This window comes from Melanerpes formicivorus, unplaced genomic scaffold (assembly GCF_026170545.1).
Source record: "Melanerpes formicivorus ecotype bairdi unplaced genomic scaffold, bMelFor1.0.p_v2 SCAF_1, whole genome shotgun sequence".
NCBI lineage: Eukaryota > Metazoa > Chordata > Aves > Piciformes > Picidae > Melanerpes > Melanerpes formicivorus.
The window spans coordinates 60,896,659-60,921,562 of NW_027142353.1; the positions used below are offsets into that span (position 1 = coordinate 60,896,659).

Sequence of the window (24,904 nt, forward strand, 5' to 3'; positions counted from 1 at the left end):
AGTCTCATCATCCCCCAGCCTGCACTGATAATGAAGACTGCCCTGAGCCTGGTGCAGTACCTTGCACTTTATTGCACTGTTCTTCTACCTTGTCTACCAGCGGCACCACAGCAGTCGCAGATGCTACCCACGTGAAGCAGTTTTCCACAAGCAGACAACGCAGCCTCATGACAGCCAGCCGTCGCCTTGCCCTGTGGGTACACCGCCCGGCAGCATGCCCGGTGGTTCACGCTAGACCCGCGCCACCCGAGGGGCACTCATTTTATGTCGCTATGTCACACCCAATCCCCTGGGTGCTCGAGCTTCCTTCCAGCACCATTACCCACCCTTAGAGCCACCCGCTCAGACAAACGGCCCCAAGAGCTGGCCGGCCCTGCGACGGGCCTCCCCGACTGACTGGCCCAACCCCAGCAACGTCTCACAGCCCAGCGGCTTCGCGGAGGAGGCCGAGAAGTACCACGTGCGGACGGACGGGGCGGGGCCTCACGGCGGGAAGGGCGCGAACCTAGCTCCTCCCACTCTGACGGAGGGGCCCCGACGGCGGGCCCGCCCCCGTGGTATTGTCACTTCCTGCCCAGCGGTGTCTGTGTCCGGGTCGCTTGCCGTTCCCTGAGCAGCCGCTACCGCCCGGTTCCCCACTCCCACCCCGGGCGCGCTCCTGGGACCGGTGCGGCGGTGGGACGTGCCCGTGCGGCGAGCCGGGGTTGGACAGTGCCCGGCGGGGATAGGGAGGAGTAGAACGGGACAGGGCTTCTGCAATCTCCTCATCGCCGGTCTCGGGAGGCGCCGGCGGCCGGGGGGCAGTGAGCCCTTGGGGGGCCTCGGCTGCGGGCCCCGGCAGCGGGGCGGGCCCCGCCCCGAGGCAGGACGATGCCAGTGAAAAAGAAGAGGAAGTCCTCGGGGTCGGCGGCGGCGGCGGCAGATGATGCTGGCCTCAAGAAATGTAAACTCGGCAGGTACCGTCTGGTAGAAGCGTGCTGGACGGGGCAGGCCCAGCAGGGCTATTGCTGCTGTCACGTCCTGGGCGTGCGGCCGCGGGGGTCTGACTCCACCGTGGACGGCGGGTCCCTGCCGGCTCCGGCCGTGCGGCGGCTCCGCACCGCGTGCCCCTGAGCTGCGACATTCCTTTGTGCGGCGGCCGCGGGCCCGGGGGGCTTGCACCGGGGCGGTGGGCACGGCGAGGCTGTGCGGGGCTCGACCGGCTCCGCGCGGTGCCTCGATCGCGCTGGTGGGCCTGTGATCGGCTGCTGAGCATGTCCCAGTGGCAGGGTGTGCTGGTGTGGGTTGGCCGCGTCTGTGTTTGGCTTGTTCATACACGGGAGAAACGCTACAGAGCTGCTCCCGCTCCCCCCTGCTGGTTTTACCTTTCGCTGTACCAGATGGGCCACTTGCAGCATTTGTCTTCACATTCATTCTAACTTCTTGCTTGGGCTAGGAAGCTCTCCTCCTGAGTGTCTACGTTAGCTCTTCTTTTTTATCTTCTTTTTTTTTTTTCTCCTTTCCCTAGTGAAGTCGAAGGAGGTCAGCACAGTCCAAAGCAAAATCAGGAAAGGTTTTTCTAACAAATAGAGGGCTCTGCAGCATCTAGTTCATTAACTGCCACGAAAAAACACTTAGGCCATGACAGTCAAAAACTACATATCAGTATGATATGGCAGGAGCTTACAGTGTGGCTTCCCTAAAGGAACTGTGTGTCTTGATCTACTAGACCTTGCTAAGTATGTCAGTAAAACCAGTAGTTATGAAAAAGGTCCTGAGGACATAAGAATACAAAGGACTTACAAAATCAGCACTACCAGGAATGGCTATTGCAAGAAACTGTGGCATGTGGCCTTTCTCATAGGTTGAACAAACTTGAACTTAGAAGTACCCAGGCTTTTATTTGTTTTGTCTGTTCATTTTGGCTAACTGTTCAGAGATCACTTTCTGTGGTCGTTTATAATTTAGTTTCAGTCTAAATTTATTCATAGCCAGTTAACAATTCTTGTATCACAGTATCACCAAGGTTGGAAGAGACCTCAAAGATCACCAAGTCCGACCTGTCACCACAGACCTTATGACTAAACCATGGCACCAAGTGCCACGTCCAGTCCCCTCTTGAACACCTCCAAGGATGGTGACTCCACCACCTCCCTGGGCAGCCCATTCCAATGCTTGCATTATCTTTTATATAAGACTTCTCCCTCTTGGTTCTGCCTTGCAGGGTATTTGGAGCAAGCGCTTGTGCTGTCTCATCCTTTCTTTTATTAAGCAAGCTAATTTCTTCTGGTTTGTAATACCTATTTTCAGTTTCTTTCCTTATCACAGCTCTTCTCTGCAGCTGTTCCAGTTTCAGTTCATCTTTCTTGAGCGCTGCTGACCAAAATTTTATAGTCTGACTTTAGGATCTTTTACTTAAAAAACTCTTTAGAAAGCTTCTAAAGGACCATACAGGATGGTCGTAGTTGTTGGGCAAAAGCTGTGAGGAGGAGTTCTCATTTTCATGTCTGATCACAAAATGTTAGCTACATGAGCATTTTTGACATGGAATTCTTCCATATCAATATATTGATGATATTCTTTAAAAACAAACTAGTGATTACAAATGGATATCTGTTAACCTGGATAAAACCAGCAGGCAATAACATACTGTATGGCTCTGATTCTTTTGGGTGACCTGTATCATTAACAGCAATTTAATGGATGTTTATCTGTACTACACCTCTAAATCCAGCTTTCAGCACATAAGGCTTCATTTTGGAGAGCATTGCTTTCTTTTCCAGTGAAGCTTAAGGAGATATATGGGGGATTAAGTTGTTCATCATCTCTCATAATTGAGCTATTCTTCTCCCAACTTTGTTTTCAGTTGAAAATTGCAGTGTAGGAGCTGCATAATTTTAAATCCTCTTACAATTAACTTCCACCTCATTCTTAAAAATAATCCTAGCTCATTCTAAAAGTCTGTGCATTGAAGAGGTGCTGCAGTTCCTAACTGACTGAAGTCATTGGTGTTTTTACTGGAAGAAATGAGTTCTCCTCTGAGTTCTTTCAAAGAATGATAAATTATGAATTTCACTTCTGGGCAAACTGGGTTGTGTGTCACATAATGAAGACACTGCTGGGGGGAAGCTGTGTATGGTGAGCAGTTTTAGTCTTACCATAGGTTGCATATTACTGTTCTGGCATGTGTACCAAACATCTGTAGCATTTACAGGTATTTACTTACATATTTAATGTAATCAAATTGAGTTTTCTTCCCAGATTTGGATGCTTAACTATAAATAGCCTAACTTTTAAATATGTCAAACTCTGCAGCTTCTCTTGACCTAAATGGGATCTGTGCATATCTAGCACTCTTGAAGATCATGCTGCTTATTAGAGGCCTAACTTTGAATGTCTGGGTAAACATAAGTAGATAATAAAAGGTGTTTGAATTAGTGAGGAGTAACATTTTGACTATCTGTGTGTGGATTTTGTTTTGTCTAACATCTACAAGGTAACAGTAGCCTTGCATTTCAGAAGTAATAGTTGCAATAATTTATTGCTTTGAGAGGGTCACATTTCAAGGTAATTTTATGTTCCCCAACTGTTGAAATCGGATGACAGACATTGCTGTTTAACAAATTCAGCTTCATTGTTGGTGTATATTGACTTCATGAAACAGTTTCAATAGTTTGCTCTAATAATAAGCAATTTGGAATTTAAGTTATTTCCCATTTCTCATGTTAAAATAACACTTTTCATTCTTGTGTTTTTCTAAGCTATTGCAGATCACAAGCCTCTGGTAAAGTAATAAGTGGAGAAGAACATTTTTCAAGCAAAAAGTGCCTGGCTTGGTTTTATGAATATGCAGGTAATGTGCAGTGAATTAATATTTGAAGCTGTATGGCATTGTTTAAAACATGCAAATGCTATTTGTGTTTTGCCTTTCTTTTTATGCCAATATAGACATAAAAAATTAGGTCCATATTTGCTTCTATGCAACATGTACTTGGATTAGTATAGCATTTCCCATGGCCTTGTCAGTGCTTGTTCTCTTTCTTTATGCTTTATAACTTACCATGGCATTCTTTAAAATTAAGTAACTGATGTTGGACAGTATGCTGTTGGACCAGGGTATACTGAATGATTCTGCTCCTTGATTTGAAGTGCACATTTATAAGTCAGGACACTGAGAGATATAGAATGGCTTAGTTTGGAAGGGACCTTTTCCACTCCAGCCTTCTGGCCATGGGCAGGAATGCCTATCAGTTAGATTCAGCTGCTCAAGGCCTCATCCAAATTGGCCTTGAACACATCCAGGGAGAACTCCCACGTCCCATGTACTTAAGAACTAAACCTACTCTTTCTCAGTGTAAAACCGTTTACCCTTGGCCTGTAGCTAGACACCCTTTTGAAAAGTCCCTCTCCATCCTTCCTGTAGGATCCCTTCAGGTATTGGAAGGTTGTAAGTTCCCTCTGGAGTCTTCTCTGTGCTGAACACCCCTAGCTTCCTCATCCTGTCCTCATAGCAGAGTTGTTCCTGGCCTTGGATTATCTTTCTGGCCCTCCTCTGGACTTGCTCCAATATCTCTGTGTTCTTGCTGTGATGGGGAGACCGGAACTGGGTGCAGGTCTCACAAGAGCAGAGTAAAGAGGAAGAATACCCTCTCTTGACCTGCTGGCCACACTCCTCTCAATGCAGCCTAAGATACAATTTGCCTTCTGGGCTGCTTGAGCACACTGCTAGCTTATGTTGAGCTTCTCATCAGTAATCCCCAAGTCTCTTTCTTCAGAGCATATTTTACATGGAAGTTTATTTGCCTAACTAGATCTTGTATGCAGTCAAATTGGAAGGACAACGACCCCACCTGGAGTACTGTGTCCAGTTCTGGAGCCCCTGTTACGAAAAACGTAGGGACATGCTGAACCTTGTCCAGAGAAGGGCCATGAGGATGATCAGAGGCCTGAGCACTTCTCCTGTGAAAACAGACTGAGAGAGTTGGGATTGTTCAGTATGGGGAAGAGAAGGCTCTGAGGAGACCTTATTGAGACCTTCCAGTATCTGAAGTATCCAGGCCTTCAAGAAAGCTGGTGAGGGACTTTTTAGGATGTCAGGTAGTGATAGGACTAAGGCAAATCATCCAAGCTAGAGCGGGGGAGTTTTAGATTAGATGTTAGGAAGAAGTTCCTCACCAGGAGGGTGGTAAGACACTGGAACAGGTTGCCAAAGGAGGTGGTGGAAGCCCCATCCCTGGAAGTTTTTAAGGTCAGGCTGGATGTGGCTCTGGTCAACCTGATCTGGTGGAAAGTGTCCCTGTCCATGGAGGCAGGGTTGGGACTACATGATCCTTGAGGTCCCTTCCAATCCTGACAATTCTATGATTCTATGAAATAGTTTGTGACTTAAGCCTCTTGTTTCTCTATTTTACAAAATAAAATCTACTCTCATGCTGTTTCTCCTATCTGAGAATGTGTGACAGAAGTGCAGAATGACAGGGATTGGACAGAACCTCTGGATATCATCTAGTCCAGCTTCTGTGCCAGAGCAGGTTCACTTGCATCAGGTTGCACAGGACAGTGTCCATGTAGCTTTCAAATGACTCCAGAGATGTAGACTCCACCACCTCTCTGGGGAGCCTATTCAGTGCTCCACCACCCTCAAAGAAGTTAGATGGAGCTTGCTATATTCAATTTCGTGCCCATTACCTCTTGTCCTGTCACTGGCAACCACTGAAAAAAGACTGGCCTCATCCTCCTGACTCCCACCCTTTAAGTTTCTTTAAGTATTTATAAGCATTCATAAGATCCCCCCCTCAGCCATCTCTAGGCTAAAAACACCCAAGTCCCTCACCCTTTCTTCATAAGAAAGATGTTCTGGTGTGGTAATCATCTTTGTAGCTCTGAGGATGCCTGAGGGCAAGCTCGCATGACTAGCCCCTTCTGGTTAGCAGCTCTCTTCTCACACTGGCACCTAAACTCTACAGAGACTTTATCATACAGGGAAAAAATAATTATAGTAGTGCTGCTAACATATTTTTTATATACTAAATAACAACTATTTCATTCAAAAGTGTTTAGAAGTAGCCTCTTCCAAATAAATTACAATTGCTGTCCAAGTAATAGTTGCTTTTAGTGAATGCAGTGCATTTAGCAGGATTTATTAGACCCTTACTGCCATTTATTTACCAACTACATGGTTAGGAATTCAGGTTCTATAAACAGTTACTATTTTTTTGTCACCACTTGCAGTCCATCATAATTGGTTGGTGATAGAAACACATTACTTGTCCATTTCTCAGTATGAAATGAGCTGATGATTTATCTGCCAGCAATTGGCTTGAGTATGTTTATCAGCCCTAATATTTTTCTTGCAGTCTTTTCACAGTAATGAACTACTCCTGAGTCTTGTAATTTGCTTTAATGCAGATTTGAGGCATGCTTTTTTTCAGTGTGCATAATCTGTTCTGAGGAAAGTAATAATTCTCAGTTTATTTTCTTCTGGTAAAAGTATGCACAGGCACATTTAACTTCTGTAAGGCCTGTAAATGTGGGGTTTGTTGTTGAGTCAAGAACTCCGTGTAGGAGGTTATACATTATTAACTAGTATCGTAGTATCAGTCAGGGTTGGAAGGGACCACAAGGATCATCTAGTTCCAACACCCTGCCATGGGCAGGGACACCCCACACTAGATCAGGCTGGCCAGAGCCTTGTCCAGCCTGGTCTTAAACACCTCCAGGGACGGGGCCTCAACCACCTCCCTGGACAACCCATTCCAGGGCTTCACCACTCTCATGGTGAAGAACCTCCTCCTCACATCCAGCCTGAATCTCCCCACCTCCAGCTTCATTCCATTCCCCCTAGTCCTATCACTACCTGAGAATCCTCAAAAGTCCCTCCCCAGCCTTCCTGTAGGCCCCCTTCAGATACTGGAAGGTCACCTTGGAGCCTTCTCTTGTCCACACTGAACAGCCCCAACTCCTTCAGTCTGTCCTCATAGGAGAGGTGCTCCAGCCCTCTGATCATCCTTGTGGCCCTCCTCTGGACACCTTCCAGCACCTCCAGATCCCTCTTGTAATAGGGGCTCCAGAACTGGAGGCAGTATTCCAGGTGGGGTCTCACCAGAACTGAGTAGAGGGGGAGGATCACCTCCCTTGACCTGCTGGCCACACTTCTCCTGATGCAGCCCAGGATCTGATTGGCTTTGCAGGCTGCAAGTGCACATTGAGAGCTCATGTTGAGCTTCTCCTCCACCAGCACCCCCAAGTCTCTCTCCTCAGGGCTGTTTTCCAGCCAGTCACTGCCCAGCCTGTATTTGTGCCTGGGATTACCTCGACCCAGATGCAGGACCCTGCACTTGCTCTTATTGAACCTCATGAGGTTGGCTTGTGCCCACCTCTCCAGCCTGTCCAGGTCCCTCTGGATGGCCTCCCTTCCCTCCAGCGTGTCTGCTGCACCACACAGCTTGGTGTCATCAGCAAACTTGCTGAGGGTGCACTCAATGCCACTGTCCATGTCACCCACAAAGATGTTGAACAAGCCTGGTCCCAGGACGGATCCCTGAGGGACTCCCACTTGTCACTGGCCTCCACTGGGACATGGAGCCATTGACAGCCACTCTTTGGGTGCGGCCATCAAGCCAGTTCCTAGTAGTAACTAAAATACGTTGTATTTCTAGTCTAAAACAGAATTCCTGTGAAATTGAGCACCATAGAAGATCAAACTTTTCCACGAAAAAGAGAAAATGATGTGCATACATACACGTGTATCTATGAATTATACATATGATTTCTGGGCCAAAACCATATTCAGTTTTATGTTTTTACACTTGCTACCAGTGAACTCTTGTATGTGTTTCTCTTTGTAACTTGAACTCGCAGGTTTTTCAACACACTCCACATAAGGGCTTTTCAAATCCAGATGGCAGCGTTTAGCATTGCTTACCTAGGCAAAATGTTCTTTGCAGCATTTTTCAGGAAGTAGGGTTCATGATCTTAAGTGCCAGTTGCATTTTATCTTCCTGAGGAGTAGCCATTCTCACAAGCTTTTAATGACTGTGTTTTATTTCCCAATATGTAATTTAATGTATGTTTTCTAAATTCTTCAAAGGAATTCTGCTTACAGTAACAGTAGTGGATATGGATGAAGTGGAGACAGGTGTCATCAAAGGGAAGGGAAAAGAAAGAATGAAAAGACACTCTTCTGTTGATGTATGAAAGGCAAAAATTACCAAAACATTAGAAATAGAATTAACCAGGCTGGAAAAGAGCTTTGAGATCGAGTCCAACCTATCACACAGCACCATCTAATCAGCTAAACCATGGCACTAAGCACTCCATCCAGTCTCTTCCTAAACACTTCCAGTGATGGTGACTCCACCACCTCCCTGGGCAGCCCATTCCAATGGCCAATCTCTCTGTGAAGACCTTCATCCTAACATCCAGCCTAAACCTCCCCTGGTGCAACTTGAGACTGTCCTCTTGTTCTGATGCTGGTTGCCTAGGAGAAGAGACCAATCCCTACCTGGTTACAACCTCCCTTCAGGTAGTTGTAGACAGCAATAAGGTCTCCTCTGAGCCTCTTCTCCAGGCTAAGCAACCTCAGCTCCCTCAGCCTCTCCTCACAGGGCTTGTGCTCCAAACCCCTCCCCAGCTTTGTTGCCTTCTCTGGACATGTTCCAGCAACTCAACATCTTTCCTAAACTGAGGGGCCCAGAACTGGACACAGGACTTAAGGTGTGGCCTAACCAGTGCTGAGTACAGGGGCATAATGACTTCCCTGCTCCTGCTGGCCACACTATTCCTGATGCAGGCCAGGATGCCATTGGCCTTCTTGGCCACCTGGGCACACTGCTGGCTCATGTTCAGCCTACTATTGACCAGTATCCCCAGTTCCCTCTCTGCCTGGCTGCTCTCCAGCCACTCTGCCCCCAGCCTGTAGCACTGCATGGGGTTGTTTCATAGTTTCATAGTTTCATTCAGGGTTGGAAGGGACCACAAGGATCATCTAGTTCCAACCCCCCTGCCATGGGCAGGGACACCCCACACTAGATCAGGCTGGACAGAGCCTCATCCAGCCTGCTCTTAAACACCCCCAGGGATGGGGCCTCGACCACCTCCCTGGACAACCCATTCCAGGGTTTCACCACTCTCATGGTGAAGAACCTCCTCCTCACATCCAGCCTGAATCTCCCCACCTCCAGCTTCATTCCATTCCCCCTAGTCCTATCACTACCTGAGATCCTGAGAAGTCCTTCCCCAGCCTTCCTGTAGGCCCCCTTCAGATACTGGAAGGCCACAATTAGGTCTCCTCGGAGCCTTCTCTTCTGCAGACTGAACAGCCCCAACTCCTTCAGTCTGTCCTCATAGGAGAGGTGCTCCAGCCCTCTGATCATCCTCGTGGCCCTTCTCTGGACACGTTCCAGCACCTCCACATCCCTCTTGTAATAGGGGCTCCAGAACTGGACACAGTACTCCAGGTGGGGTCTCACCAGGGCTGAGTAGAGGGGGAGGATCACCTCCCTTGACCTGCTAGCCACACTTCTCCTGATGCAGCCCAGGATCTGATTGGCTTTGCGGGCTGCAAGTGCACACTGAGAGCTCATGTTGAGCTTTTTGTCCACCAGCACCCCCAAGTCTCTCTCCTCAGGGCTATCCTCCAGCCAGTCACTGCCCAGCCTGTATTTGTGCCTGGGATTGCCTCGACCCAGATGCAGGACCCTGCACTTGCTCTTATTGAACTTCATGAGGTTGGCCTGTGCCCACCTCTCCAGCCTGTCAAGGTCCCTCTGGATGGCCTCCCTTCCCTCCAGCGTGTCTGCTGCACCACACAGCTTGGTGTCATCAGCAAACTTGCTGAGGGTGCACTCAATGCCACTGTCCATGTCACCCACAAAGATGTTGAATAAGACAGGTCCCAGGACTGATCCCTGAGGGACTCCGCTTGTCACTGGCCTCCACTGGGACATGGAGCCATTGACAGCCACTCTTTGGGTGTGGCCATCAAGCCAGTTCCTTATCCATCTAGTGGTCCACCAATCAAACCCATGTGTCACCAGTTTGGAGACCAGGATGTGGTGTGGGACAGTGTCGAAGGCTTTGCTCAGGTCCAGGTAAACGACATCAGTTGCTTGCCCCTCATCTATTAATTTTGTCACCTGCTCATAGAAGGCCACCAGGTTGGTCAGGCAGGATTTGCCCTTGGCAAAGCCATGCTGACTGTTCCCAATCACCTCTTCACTATTCTTTTGAGCGAGTAGTGACTCCAGGAGGATCTGTTCCATGATCTTTCCAGGCACAGAGGTGAGACTGACTGGCCTGTAGTTCCCTGGTTCCTCCTTCTTGCCCTTTTTGAAGATGGGGGCAATGTTTCCCCTTTTCCAGTCTGTGGGGACTTCACCAGACTGCCAGGACTTTTGAAATATAATAGAGAGGGGTTTAGCAACCTCCTCTGCCAGTTCTCTCAGTACCCGTGGGTGTAACCCGTCGGGTCCCATGGACTTGAACACTTTCAGGTTCTTCAGATGATCACGAACCTGATCTGCACTTACAATGGGCAGTTCTTCCTCCCTGTCCCTGGCTTTGACTTCCATAACATCAGGAGTGTGGCTAGAGGCCCTTGCAGTGAAGACTGAGGTAAAGAAGTTATTAAGTACCTCAGCCTTTTCCTCATCACAGGTGACCATGTCACCATTTTCTTTTCTGAGGGGGCCCACACCTTCCCTAGTCTTCTTCTTCCCATTAATATACCTGTAAAAGTTCTTAGTATTCCCTTTAATCTCCCTGGCTAGATTCAACTCAAACTCTGCTTTGGCTTTCCTGACCAGGACTCTTGCTGCTCGGGCAGCTTCCTTATATTCCCCCTGTTCTACCTGTCCTTCCCTCCACTTCCTGTAGAGTTTCCTTTTAAGTAATAGTGTGTCCAGTAGCTCCTTGCCCATCCAGGCAGGCCTCCTAGCATTCTTACCTGCTTTTCTCTTTGTTGGTACACAGAGCTCCTGGACACAGAGGAGGTGGTCCTTGAGTACTGACCAGCTGTCCTGGGTCCCTCTTCCCTCCAGGGCTTTGTCCCACGACACTTTGGCTAGCAGATCCCTGAAGCGATCAAAATCTGCATGCCTAAAGTCTAGGGTCGTGAGCTTGGAATACTTCCTCCTGATTGCCCTGAGGATGTTAAATTCAACTGCTTCATGGTCACTGCAGCCAAGGCCGTCTATGAGCCTCACATTGCTTACCAGCCCTTCCCTGTTGGTGAGAACAAGGTCCAGCATAGCACCATTTCTTGTTGGTTCCTCCACCATTTGGAGGAGGAAGTTGTCTTCTATGCAGTCCAGGAACATCCTGGATTGCTGGTGCCTTGCTGTGTTGTCCCTCCAGCAGATGTCCGGGTGGTTGAAATCACCCATGAGGACCAGGGCTTGTGACCTGGAAGCTGCTTCTATTTGCCTATGGAGGGCCTCATCTGCTTGGATCTGCTGGTCAGGTGGCCTGTAGGAGACCCCCACAGTAATATCTTCTTCCCCTGTCCTGCCTTTAATTTTGTCCCATACACTCTCAACTAGCTTATCATCCCTCCCCAGTTGGAGCTCCACTGATTCCAACTGGCTATTGACATAGAGGGCAACACCTCCTCCTCTCCTTCCCTGCCTATCCTTCCTAAAGAGTTTATACCCATTTATGCCTACATCCCAGTCATGGGATTCATCCCACCAAGTTTCAGTAACAGCCACTATGTCGTGGCATCCCAGCAGCACAGTGGCACTTAACTCATCCTGTTTGTTGCCCAAGCTGCGCGCATTCGCATAGAAGCACTTCAGCTGGGCTGGCCCTGTCCTCCTCTTGTGCCAAATCCCCTCGGTTTCCACAGAATGTCCTGGTGGATCATTCGTGGCTTGCCTCAGGGTAGCAAGTTGTTGTGGCCAATGTGTAGAACCTGGCAATTACATGTCTTAAATCTCATACCCTTGGACTCTGCCCATCTCTCCAGCCTGTCAGGGTCCCTCTGCAGAGCCCTCCAACCCTCTAACAGATCAACACCTGCCCCCAGCTTGGTGTCATCTGCAAACGTACTGATGAGGGACTCAATGCTCTCATCCAGCTCAATGGGAAAGACAGTGGAGTTATTTTTATTAAAACCTGCACACACCCACACTCAGGTGGCTTGTCTACTGTTGTGGGAATGCAGTGCACAGCAAGAAAATTCCTGATGTAGTTGTGCTTTCATACTTCATGTGTAATATACATTGTCTCCGTGTTGCAGTTGATAGAATGGTTCTAGCATAAAAGCTACTTGGTAGGGTAATACAGTGCTTTTAAGTGTAGTTTGCATGCAGTATAGTCAAGTTACTGTTGTGTGCAACCTTTGTGAGCAGTGAACGTTGCTTAAATTTCAATCTCATTTCTTTCTGGTTTTGAAGGTCCTGATGAAGTTGTGGGGCCTGAAGGAATGGAAAAGTTCTGTGAAGACATTGGTGTTGAGCCTGAAAATGTAGGTTACTTGCACAATGCTAAGAACACTTGAAGAACACTTTAAGAAACTTTAAACACTTTAAACTTCTGTGTAAAACTCTTGATTTCAGTCAACAGAGTTGTTTATCTTCCTTCTTGCAGGAGCTGCTCTAAGAAATTTTAGTGTCATAGTATCAGTCAGGGTTGGAAGGGACCACAAGGATCATCTAGTTCCAACCCCCCTGCCAGGGGCAGGGACACCCCACACTAGATCAGGCTGGACAGAGCCTCATCCAGCCTGGTCTTAAACACCTCCATGGATGGGGCCTCAACCACCTCCCTGGACAACCCATTTCAGGGTGTCACCACTCTCATGGTGAAGAATCTCCTCCTCACATCCATCCTGAATCTCCCCACCTCCAGCTTCATTCCATTCCCCCTAGTCCTATCACTACCTGAGATCCTGAGAAGTCCTTCCCCAGCCTTCCTGTAGGCCCCCTTCAGATAGTGGAAGGCCACAATTAGGTCACCTCGGAGCCTTCTCTTCTGCAGACTGAACAGCCCCAACTCCTTCAGTCTGTCCTCACAGGAGAGGTGCTCCAGCCCTCTGATCATCCTTGTGGCCCTTTGTGACCGTTTGAGGCTGTTCCTTTAAGAAAGGGACAGTGCTGGAACACTCTCTGGCTGAATGTTTTGGTATCAAAATGAAAACATGATATTCTAAACGAATTTCATTGGTAGAATGCAACTTTAAGTTTTAGTTCAGCTGGAATCTTTCTCAGTTCCACTCTGTTCTGCCTTTCCAGCCTGTCTGCTTCTGAGCAAGTAGCCGGAACGACCTTGGATAATAGATAAGCACTAATCCTGCATGCACTTGAAGGCCTAATAAGAATTCTCTTCCTCAATAACTGCTTTTTCTCTCTCTAACCCTTTTTGGGAAGAAAGGGAGGTAGGGGGAGAGAGCGGGGGGAACCCTCCTCTGTCTGGAGGAGAGAGTTTTGTTCCTGTATTTTTTCTTTGCTGTGTGTTTCTGTATATACATTGTCAATACTGTATATTGTGTATATATATAACCTGCATTCCATATTGCTTTGGAAATACAGCTTCTACCCTTTGCTTCTCTGACTGGGCTAGTTGTGGTTTCTTTTCTTTGAGGGGGAGGGAGAGCTAGGCCTTCTCTCAACCTACCACCTCTGGACATGTTCCAGCGCCTCCATATCCCTCTTGTAATAGGGGCTCCAGAGCTGCACGCAGTACTCCAGGTGGTGTCTCACCAGAGCTGAGTAGAGGATTAGCTGAATACATTGATCATACATGACTCTGTGATACATGTTTTGTCTGTTTTATTATAGAAATACTTCATTTTCAGAAATGGAAATTAAGAGAAAGCTTGCACATTGCCTAAGCACTAGCAAATACAAAGTGCAAGCATGTACAAGAATTGCTGCAATGTTTGAATCCTTACAGCTTTCCTCTTAGACACCTACAGATGGGCCTTATCTTATGTACTGACTTCTTTTTTTTCTCCCCTTCTTTGTTTGTTTGTTTGTTTCCACTCCCTAGATTATTATGTTAGTTTTAGCCTGGAAACTAGAGGCTGAAAGCATGGGATTTTTTACCAAGGAAGAATGGTTAAAAGGAATGACCTCATTACAGTAAGAATATTTTTTACATGTATAATAGAATGTTCTAATTTTGTGTTTGTGCCAGTAACTTAATTATTCTTGCCTCAGTTTATTGTGCATTGTCAGCAAGGCACAGAAATGCTTGCTTTTCAGTCTTGTCTCAGTCAAGAGCTAGGAATGTCCACTGCTGTTCATCAAGTGAACCTTGATGAGTTCACTCAAATGGTCATGTTTTCTCTAACCCTAATAAGTCAGGCTTTATTAAAATACCATTTGAGTTAGCAGACACTAAGTAGATCTGGAGATACTATATCTCAGCACCAGAAATCCATAAAAACCTTTTAGGATACTAAGCTTTATAGCTGAGGACTGAAATGATAATAATTTTGGCTAGTAGTGTTATTTATTAGCTGCAGGTCAGAAGCATTGCTTATACCTTAAGATTTTTCAGTTTATAAATAAACTTCTTGCTCCTGTTCCTAAGAACTTTTGGTGAACTTCTGGCTGAAGAGGTTGTTTCATTTGTAAAAGTAACTGCTTTGTTCAGGCATAGTTCAGTTGTCACTGCTTGTTTCTTCTTCATTAAAATACTTATAGTACATGAAGGTATCACAGTATAACTAAGGTTGGAAAGGACCTCGAGGATCATCGAGTCCAACCTATCAACACAGACCTCATGACTAGACCATGGCACCAAGTGCCACGTCCAATCTCCTCTTGAACACCTCCAGGGACGGTGACTCCACCACCTCCCTGGCAGCCCGTTCCAATGACAAATGACTCTCTGGGTGAAGAACTTCCTCCTCATCTCGAGTCTAAACCTCCCCTGGCGCAGCTTGAGACTGTGTCCCCTTGTTCTGGTGCTGCTTGCCTGGGAGAAGAGACCAACCCCTTCCCGGCTACAGCCACCCTTCAGGTAGTTGTAGAGTGGTTGTAGGTCTTAAGGGTAACTTTCGCATTTAACATTCAAAACGTCGGGGAGCTACTGTTGCAGCTACAGCACGGTGGGACAGAGGGTCTGATTTGACCCTTGGAGTTGGCAGAGTTGCTCTGTCAATTCTGAGTTGTTTTGGGCAATGATACTGGGCAGATAGCCCCTGTTATTCAAGACTATGGAGCAAGTGACTTACTCCGCACTCTTGTGCAAATGCTGTTTGATTTGAGATCAGGCTTCTGATAAACACCTCGATTGTTTTGTGACTATCAGAAGCTCTTAAATTTAGTAATACCTGAAATGATTAAGTTGCCTGAAATTTCAGGATGACAGAGATTAAATTCTGGGTGCATCAATTTTTAGCTGCAATGAATGGCTGTAATTTGTTCACTTCTCTCAAGTACTTAATTTTTATGCCCAAACTCAGGAGTTAGCCAGGCTATCAGAGTGAAAGCACTTAGCTGTATGGAATCAGAATGAAAGCACCTAGATGTATGGGATCAGGCAGCTCTTGAGAGCCAGTATTATAGATTGCTAGTCATGCTGTAAGTTAAATATGTTTAAGACAGAAAATATGGCACTAGTTTGCATTTTTATATAAACAGACTTATCACCAGAGGTCTTTGCTAAGCCTGAATCACTTACCCTGTATGTTTTGCTTCCCCTTGGTGTGGTCTGATTGCAGGCTGTAGACTGAGCAGCTGGATGAAACAGTGACAAAGAGTTCAGGATTTGTTGGCTTAAAAAGAGACTACAAATCCATAGAGTTGTGCTCTTTCTGCTTACATGAAGGGTGGATTATATTATGGGATTCCATCTGTAATGGGGAAATCTAATTTGTCTGGAAAGGTTTGACATAAGTTTTGAAGGAGAAGACTTTTACATGCTTTATTAAAGCAATGGAGTACTATTCTTACACAGCAGGTTTTCTTTTTCAATTTTGGCATGGAGAAATGGCATTAAAATGTATTAAAAGTCCAGAGTGTGCTCTAACTCAGAGTAACCTTACAGAATCCTTACTTCAAAATGTGTGAAATGTCACAGGAGATAATTGCATGAATTCTCTCCATCATCATGCAATAGTGAGACACCTGAATGTGTGATTTATGTGCAAGAGCTGGATTTCTTCAACTCTTAATACAAATCATAGAATCAATAAGGTTGGAAGAGACCTCAAAGATCATCAAGTCCAACCTGTCACCACAGACCTCATGACTACTGAACCATGGTACCAAGTGCCACATGTCAAATCCCCTCTTGAACACCTCCAGAGACGGTGACTCCACCACCTCCTCCAGGCAGCACATTCCAACAGCTAACAACTCTCTCTGTGAAGAACTTTCTCCTCACCTCAAGCCTAAATTTCCCCTGGTGCAGCTGGAGACAGTGTCCTCTTGTTCTGGTGCTAGTTGCCAGGGAGAAGAGACCAACCCCCTGCTGGCTACAATCTCCCTTCAGGTAGTTGTAGACAGCAAGAAGGTCTCCCCTGAGCCTCCTCTTCTCCATTCTTACTGCAAAACTCCAGTACAAATCTAGTTCAATTGAGTGGAGCCTAGGGAATTACTCAGTTTGCCCTAAGACCTAGTGACTGGTCACCCAAATTGCTCTTGCAGGTTGGCTGGCTAGACATCTGAATGGTAACACCTAAAGCTTAGATAGGTAAATCTAATCTGCAGTTAGGTGCCAACATTTGTGTGTTTGAACACTGAAATGACATTCCTTTTGTGTGTGGTTGTGTATTATGCTGATGAAGTTTGCTCTTGAAAGAGGAGGAAGAAAAATAAGTATGTGATATGGTATGCATTGTCACAATGAAGGTGGATCAAACACTAAGTAGCAGCTTATGAGACTTAAACTGCAAAAGTGAGGTTTCAAGTGTCTCATGTTGCCTTACCATATGTATGCCCTATATGTATGTGTGTTTATATAAAGCTGGGTGCTTGAATCTAAATTAATCATCAGAGAGAAACCAGTACCTCTACTGGGCAATTTATTTCACCTATTTTAAACACCACCTTAGGATGAAATGAATAGCCCTCAGGAAGCACCTGTTTATGTACCTTTGCTTTAAAGCCATTGGAGGGTGAACAGCTTAGAGTTGAGCATTTAACTTTATGTATCCAAGTTAAAGGAGAAGCATAATTAAGTATTTGTCAGTTGTAGGCCTTACAGACCTACAAAGAACAAGAATGAAGGAAAAAGGATTACAGTTCATGATTTTATTAAACTCCATAGAAGCCATTGTCTGAACTAGGTGAATACAAAGAATTTTGTGTGTGAGGAAGTGAGGCGTAAGCAGCTGTATTGTCTTGAGTACTTCCTTCTGGCTGCTTTTTTCAACCTTAGAATTTGAGCCAAATTTTACACTGAGTTGAGCTTTTAGGGGAAAAAAGAAAGTGACCAGGTAAAGGGGAAAGGGCCAAATTAGATGGTGGCTGAGAGAAAGATAAAGTCATGATCTCATATTTTTAGGTACAAGAGAAGCCTCATGGGAGAGAAAGAGCGAAGTCATGTTTGCAGTTTCTTGCTGTTTGCAGAATTGTTAGCAAAACAACTTGCTTGGGTTGGTTTTAATAACAGCCTAATAAGAGCTGCTTTTTTTTCCCACAAGCTTTTTGCTTGTTACTGACTTTCTGTTCACATTTGTGAGGCTAACACAAAGTGGGGTGTAAATAACTTTCTTTTTTATGACCTCCCTGCTCCTCCTGGCCACACTGTTCCTGATGCAGGCCAGGATGCCATTGGCCCTCTGGGCCACCTGGGCACACTGCAGGCTCATGTTCAGCCTACCATCGACCAGTACCCCCAGTTCCCTCTCTGCCTGGCTACTCTCCAGCCACTCTGACCCCAGCCTGTAGCACTGCATGGGGTTGTTGTGGCCAATGTGCAGAACCCAGCACTTGGATGTGTTAAATCTCATGCCCTTGGACTCTGCCCATCTGTCCAGCCTGTCGAGGTCTCTCTGCAAAGCCTCTCTACCCTCCAGCAGATCAACTCCTGCCCCTAGCTTGGGGTTGTCCACAAATTTACTGATAATAGACTCAATGCCCTCATCCAGATCATCAATAAAGATGTTAAAGAGCATGGGGCCCATCACTGATCTTTGGGGCACACCACTAGTGACTGCTTGTGACTGAAAGATAAGCTAGTGCTGGGTGTGCCTATAAATTGCAGAGTAGAGCATAAAAAGACTGCTATTTGAGAAGTGAAGCAGATATTTTGTGTTATGTTGCTGATAACATCTGTTTTTCAATGGCTTACAGAAGCCAGGAATTCACCATTTTGGTAAGCTGCACATGTTGAGCATGTTCAGTGCTCTCTAAGTCACTTTCATTGTATTACTGCTGTACGTCTGATGGTTGATTGCATTTTGATGTATTTTATTTTTTTTCTATGTTTACTAGGAACTTTTTCATTGCCCACATACTTTGCTTTGAACTTTTAATGTGTTTTCTCTATTCTAAGGTGCGACTGTACAGAAAAATTACAGAACAAATTTGACTTCTTGCGGTCACAGTTGAACGACATTTCATCCTTTAAGAATATCTACAGATATGCCTTTGATTTTGCAAGGGTAAGACTACTGGAATGGTAGAGAAGTTCTTGTTTCAATTATTCAGTGAGTTTGCAATTGAGTCCCTTTTGTGCTTTTTTTTTTATTCCACCTTAGGATAAAGACCAGCGAAGTCTCGATATCGATACTGCAAAATCCATGCTAGCTCTTCTGCTTGGAAGAACTTGGCCACTGTTTTCAGTATTTTATCAATACCTGGAGGTACAGCTTTCCTTGACTTTTTAGATGAAGGCATAACAGTTGAGCTATTCTGTGAAAAAATGTCAGTTTGTGCTGTTGGAGAACATATCCATATTGCTCCTCTACCCTTGCTCAATGTGCTCATGAAACAGTGATTCTTGTATGCATCACAGATTTCCCCCCTCTGTGCCCCATTCCCCTTCTCTTACCAAAAACAATTAAAATTCTCTCTTCATTAGATTATAAAAGTAAATAAAACTTTCAATAATAGAGCCCCAGTAGTCTCTTCATCTGCTGCTGTGCTGAATTTCAAGTTTGGTTTATAGAGAATACAAAATGGAAGTGCTTTGATTCCTGTTTGTCTCTCTAATATTTTGTTCAGCTCAGCTGCAAGTGACTTAGTAACCTGATTCTGTGTAGACTGTGGAGAATGCTAGGCTTGAGACTATCAATCATAGAATCACTAAGGTTGGAAAAGACCTCACCTGGCTTCAAATCAGTATTAATAGAATTAACCAGGTTGGAAAAGAGCTTTGAGATCATCAAGTCCAGCCTATCACCCAACACCACCTAATCAACTATACCATGGCATTAAGTGCCTCACCCAGTCCCTTTTTAAACACCTCCAGTGATGGTGACTCCACCACCTCCCTGGGCAGCACATTCCAATGGCCAATCACTCTTTCTGTGAAGAAATTCTTCCTAACATCCAGCCTAAACCTCCCCTGGTGCAGCTTGAGACTCTGTCCTCTTGTTCTGGTGCTGGTTGCCTGGGAGGAGAGACCAACCCCCACCTGGCTACAACCTCCCTTCGGGAAGTTGTAGACAGCCATAAGGTCTCCACTGCAAAGTAGATGTCCTTACACTATGGTATTCCAGAGGAAAGAAGATTTTTGTAATCTCTCATTCTGGAAATGCATTTGAGCTAGACATGCCCCACTCCTGGATTAGAAGCGTGGTGTGTGTTCCTGATGCCCTGGTGTTTCAATTTTTGCTCTGGTCTTTCAAGAAGCCATTTTTTGTAGTTTCAGAACTAAGAAATATGTGAATTCACAGGGGGGGGTTTTGGTTTGGTTTTTTTTAATGGAAGCCCAAGGAAATATTAGCCATTGTTACACATTAAGTTGTTTGTTCAGAAATGATTGAATCAAAAAATGAGAGCTGAGGTACAGCGTTACCAAAGGTCACCTGACGTTTTGATGTTTCCCTAGCAATCCAAGTATAGAGTTATGAACAAGGATCAGTGGTACAATGTGCTAGAGTTCAGCAGAACTGTCCATGCAGATCTTAGCAACTATGATGAAGATGGTGCATGTAAGTATTCATAAACATTTGGTGCATTCAATTATTTGTGTTTTCAATTTGTGTAAAACAAATGTCTGTAACAGAAACAATACTGTGAGGCAGAAAATGTTTCTCCTCCAAAGATGCTTAGAAAAACTATCAATCTTCAGATTAATTATCTGCAGATATTAATTGCAGTAGTATGGAGTGGGTATGTATGTGGGTTAGGGGTGTGACTGTTTAGTTGAGGATCTAGGGAAGCTGTTTGCTGCATGAAACTAGAGACTTTCAAATGGAAGTATAAATAGCAAACTCTCATTTTGTGTATTTGTAATAACCTCTGGTTTAACTGTGAAGGAGCATAGCTGCTGGTGCTTGAGTTTGCACTCTATATTTGGCTGACAGTCAGTCATACTATGACCAAACTGCATTAAGCATCTCATTTTGGTCCCTGTCCTAATTATATGCAATTTTGAAAGCTTCAAGAGGGAATTAGTTCTGTTGATTTACAGTATGACTTTATGCTTCCTGTTCATTGCAGTACACTTGTCAGATGTCAGGAGCACTTTTTTCATAGTCCTGTGTGGTGCTGGATAGGATAGGATAGGATAGGATAGGATAGGATAGGATAGGATAGGATAGGATAGGATAGGATAGGATAGGATTGGATAGAATAGGATTGGATAGAATAGAATAGGATAGAATAGAATAGAATAGAATAGAATAGAATAGAATAGAATAGAATAGAATAGAATAGAATAGAATAGAATAGAATAGACAAACCAGGTTGGAAGAGACCTTCAAGATCATCGTGTCCAACCCATCATCCGACACCATCTAATCAACTAAACCATGCAACCAAGCACCCCATCCAGTCTCCTCCTGAACACCTCCAGTGATGGTGACTCCACCAGCTCCCTGGGCAGCCTATTCCAGTGGGCAATCACTCTCTCAATAAAGAATTTCTTCCTAACATCCAGCCTAAACCTCCCCTGGCACAGCTTGAGACTGTGTCCTCTATTTGTGCACTTTTCCCCACCTTTAGACCGAGAATTGTAGTCTTCTTTGAGTCTTAATGAGTATTTGATTGTAGGATTGACATGTGTGTTGCCTGAACCTTCATACTTGGAGGGAGGATATATAAAAGACATGGGTAGATATAACTTCACCTTTCATCCCTTTGCAGGGCCTGTACTTCTGGATGAGTTTGTTGAATGGCAGAAGGTTCGTCAGGCGTCATAGCGAGACTTCAAAAGAAAATGCAAAAGCTGGTTTTGTGCCCCTCTGTACACAAACTAATGAGACAAAGGATTGCATTTTCATTCTTAAGAGAGACTTTTAAAGTAATTTTTTCTTTTTTCCCTTTTTTAAGGGAAGTTTTCTTGTTACAATGTGATATGGGCATTGAACCACACACCTCTTCTGAGACAATGAAAGTTGGGAGTTGTTGTTTTGAGTCTTATGTTTATAGCATTTATTTCAGAACAATAAAGATTCAGCTTTGTGACAAAGGTCTAACAGTGAAGAATGTCCCTTGAGTGTGAGTGTGGCGTCTATTTTGAAAACCAAATCTCTTCAGAAAATACCTTTCTCAGAAGTGCCCTTTGCTATACATTTTTTGAAGACCTTAACAATGCTTACCTGGCACCCTTGCTTGCTGATGGTGTGACTGTCTTGCGTGACAAACGTTAGAAGGAGTGACTGATACCTTTTTTTTTGGAGCCCTGGATGGGAGTGTGCAAATCTGCATATTAAGTATTCATCATGGGTTGTGCCACACATCTCAGCTCCTTTTGGAGTTAAAGGCCTTAAACTACTTTTTGTTTGGTTGGGTTTTTTTTTTCCTTGCTCAGTACCCACCCAGTGGCATGACATTTAGTGGCAGGCCCTTGTGAAGCAGGAAAGTGTGGAGCGTGTGGCTGCTCTGAATGCGACACGGCTGAAAACTAGTTGCCTGTACTTCAAATGGTAAACAGAGATACTCTTGGCTACTGTAAGGCAGCTTCAAATTTGTACTGCAATGTAGATTTTGGATTGCTTTGTGTAAAAAGTGCAATTCATGTTTTAAAAGGGAAAGCTGGAATGACTTGGTTTCAAGCTTTGCTTCTTACGTGTTTTAGACTGTGAGCACTCACAAGATGACTTGTTTTATCTCCCTGGATGCTTTTCATAATGTAAGTGGAGACTATTAAATCACTTACCTTTGACCTGTATATAACAGGCCATTAATTTTTACCCTGTTATTCCATATATTGAGTCCAATAACTACTGTAATTGCCCTTCTAGGTGCTCTATATTCACGGTAACCTTTGAATACAGTAGAAGTTTGTCACTGTCTTTCTGCCCAGGAGGCCCAATGCCACCCTTGAGAAGAAAAGGGATTTTAATAAGTCAATGTGAGAAAGAAGAACAGAATGAAGTAATGCATTTGTAACTTCTGCTTCATTATATAAATACATTATGTAGACTGTGATAATGCTATGAGACTAAGGCAGTGATCAAGGCCTCATTGTGCCAAATATTTCAACAGCTTGAAATAAGAATAGACAATGTGAGCTAGGCATGACTTGAAGATCTTTGCCTCAGGGAAATTACTTCTGTTTTGCACATCCCTTATTCAGGCTAACAAGCATGAGTTTTCCTATCCTTAAGGAAAGCTTTATTCCCAAGATGATTTGATGTTTTGGTTTTTCACAAAGAAGGGGGGCAAGGCAGGAGGAAGCGTGGAGAAATAAGAAGTGGAGCAAACTAGTACTGTGTGCCTGCACTATTGTTTTACCAGAGAACCACTCTTGCAACTTACTCTCCAGGCCTGCTTGCTGTGGGCTGTAGGAAGCAATGCAGTGGTAGTCCATGGGCTGTTCTGCAAGTCACCTGACAGTGCAGTTGAACCTTAGAAACTGGGTTCTAAAGCATCGGGGAAGCAAACATAAAGAACCTGCCACAGACAACAGTTGAGATATATGGAAGCTCTCTGCTTGTAGAGTGGCTAATGCCTGTGTGTGTGCAAACACATGTGCTACAACTGTTCTAGATATTTTTCCACCTGTTTTAGGGGAAATACTTATTTTTGGACCTCGTGCAGGCTACAGCAATTCCCTCCAGTGTTACAAGTTGTCCATTCGCATTGCCGATCACTCCAATTACACTTGTAACAGTGTGCCTTTCATTTGGAAATTGCCCTACCCCGCAGACATTTAGTGCCAGAATGAGATTAACTTGAAGAGCCCCAAGACTTACTGGTAGAGTAAGGTCCTAGTGTGCACCAATTAACTTAAGTAACAGGGAAAAATTAAATGCTGTATACAAAATCTTTGCAGGGGCACTGATTCTGAAATGACTTTCTCAAATTTACTGCAGTGACTCTCCTCGCTTAGTATGTTTAGTCCCCATTATACCTGGGAAATTGTCTTTCCAGAAGTTTTGAAGTACCAGTTAGAAGAGGAATATTTTATAGTGTGATCAAAAAAAAAAACCCCACAGCTTTTTTTTAGCTAACAGCAAACTGTCATGAATTCCATCTAAACCAGTTGGTATTAGAGTCTAACAGCAGGAGTGATGCATCTACCAATCCAAGGTGGTCAAGCACTTAACCATTAAGATGTAAGACACTCTATGATGTATCATTTGTATTTCTGTTAAGGTTTTATCAGTATTCCTATAATAAATCCATGTTTCAGGGATTTATAACTTGTGTGTGTGATTGGAAATCATTGGTTACTGTAAAACTTTGGGGAATGAATGTATTGACATTACGTCAATATCTTCTTTTTTTCCACATTTGAATAAAACAGGATTTTAAGTTAAGGCTTTGTGCTCAAAACTGCAATCAGATCTACTGTCTAACCGTGAAATCATGGCGTGTACAGTTGCCTTGCAAGCTGATCACTCTTCCTAGCTGTTTCTTTCCAAATCACCTTGCAGCTTGCTCTGGAAAAGTGCCAAAACTTGGTTGGTTACTTTATTTTATGCATGCCCACAAGCCAAAACAGTTCAGCTGAACTGCATTCTTTATTCTTTGAACTTTTGCTTTGCTTGGGTGCATTTCAGCCTAGTACATGTTATGATACTAATAAGATGACACCATATTTTTTTCAAGTATTCTAAAGTGGAGAGTTCACAGGTGAAAAATACTGCCACAGTCATGATATAAATAATAACATTTGAGGTGAAATGTCTTCCAAAACTAAGTCACGGTGGTGTCTATCTTGCTGTGACAAACTTCACTTTCATCTCACTTTCATTTCTTGATACTCTTTCTTTCTAACATTACTCATTTTTTTTTTTTCCTAGTTTTCTTAGCTAACAGTTTTGCTTTTTTAATCTGAAACTCCCACCTGTACATGGAAAAAGCCATACTGGTAGTCTGGAATGTAATATTTCTCCTCTGTAAAAATGTGATCTTGAATTAAAGCAGTCAAGTATTTTTACCTGTGTCTTTAACTGTACATGTAGTTTTGATCCAATTTGTCTTTAACGGTGAACCATCCAATTCTTTGCTAATGGCTGTGATTTCACATTTCCATATGGTGGAATTTGAACTTTGCATTTAAGATTCCTGTGAGTACAAGCTTGGTACCAGTCATGGGTGGCCCAAAAGAGGGCACTGTGGTCTGTATTTCCATTGTCAAGGGGTTTTCATAACTCTCAAAAGCTTTGAACTGAAACAGTGATACTGACTGCACAAAAAATGCAAAAGGGAACCAGAAGTTTCATGTTGCTGGTGTTTTGTTCTGATGTTTTTTAAGCTAGTGAACAGTTCTTTCAATGCCATATGTAGAAACTTGTATAGGTTTAGCTTTAAGTATGATAAATAAACAGTATGAAATAGGGCAGATTGCTATTATTATGCTGACTATTTTAGTCTTTTGTGTATATATATGTCCTTAAGATCACTGAGAG

At 44.5% G+C, this 24,904-nt stretch overlaps 1 protein-coding gene across 2 annotated transcripts; it reads left to right on the forward strand.

The window, feature by feature from the left end:
* Positions 1-568: 568 nt before the first annotated feature.
* On the forward strand, positions 569-24,432 carry DCUN1D5 (defective in cullin neddylation 1 domain containing 5). Of its 2 annotated transcripts, XR_010988141.1 has the most exons (9): positions 569-956; positions 3,741-3,832; positions 12,375-12,445; positions 13,969-14,060; positions 18,430-18,538; positions 18,635-18,739; positions 19,930-20,032; positions 21,189-22,176; positions 22,289-24,432. XR_010988141.1 is itself a non-coding variant. In XM_068145010.1 (8 exons), exons 1-8 carry the CDS (start codon positions 871-873, stop codon positions 21,242-21,244), a joined length of 714 nt encoding a protein of 237 aa, XP_068001111.1. In that variant the 5' UTR covers positions 569-870; the 3' UTR covers positions 21,245-24,432. The 2 variants fall into 2 exon arrangements, 1 of the variants encoding a protein (XP_068001111.1); XM_068145010.1 differs by having other exon boundaries at positions 21,189-24,432.
* The last annotated feature ends 472 nt before the right edge of the window (positions 24,433-24,904 follow it).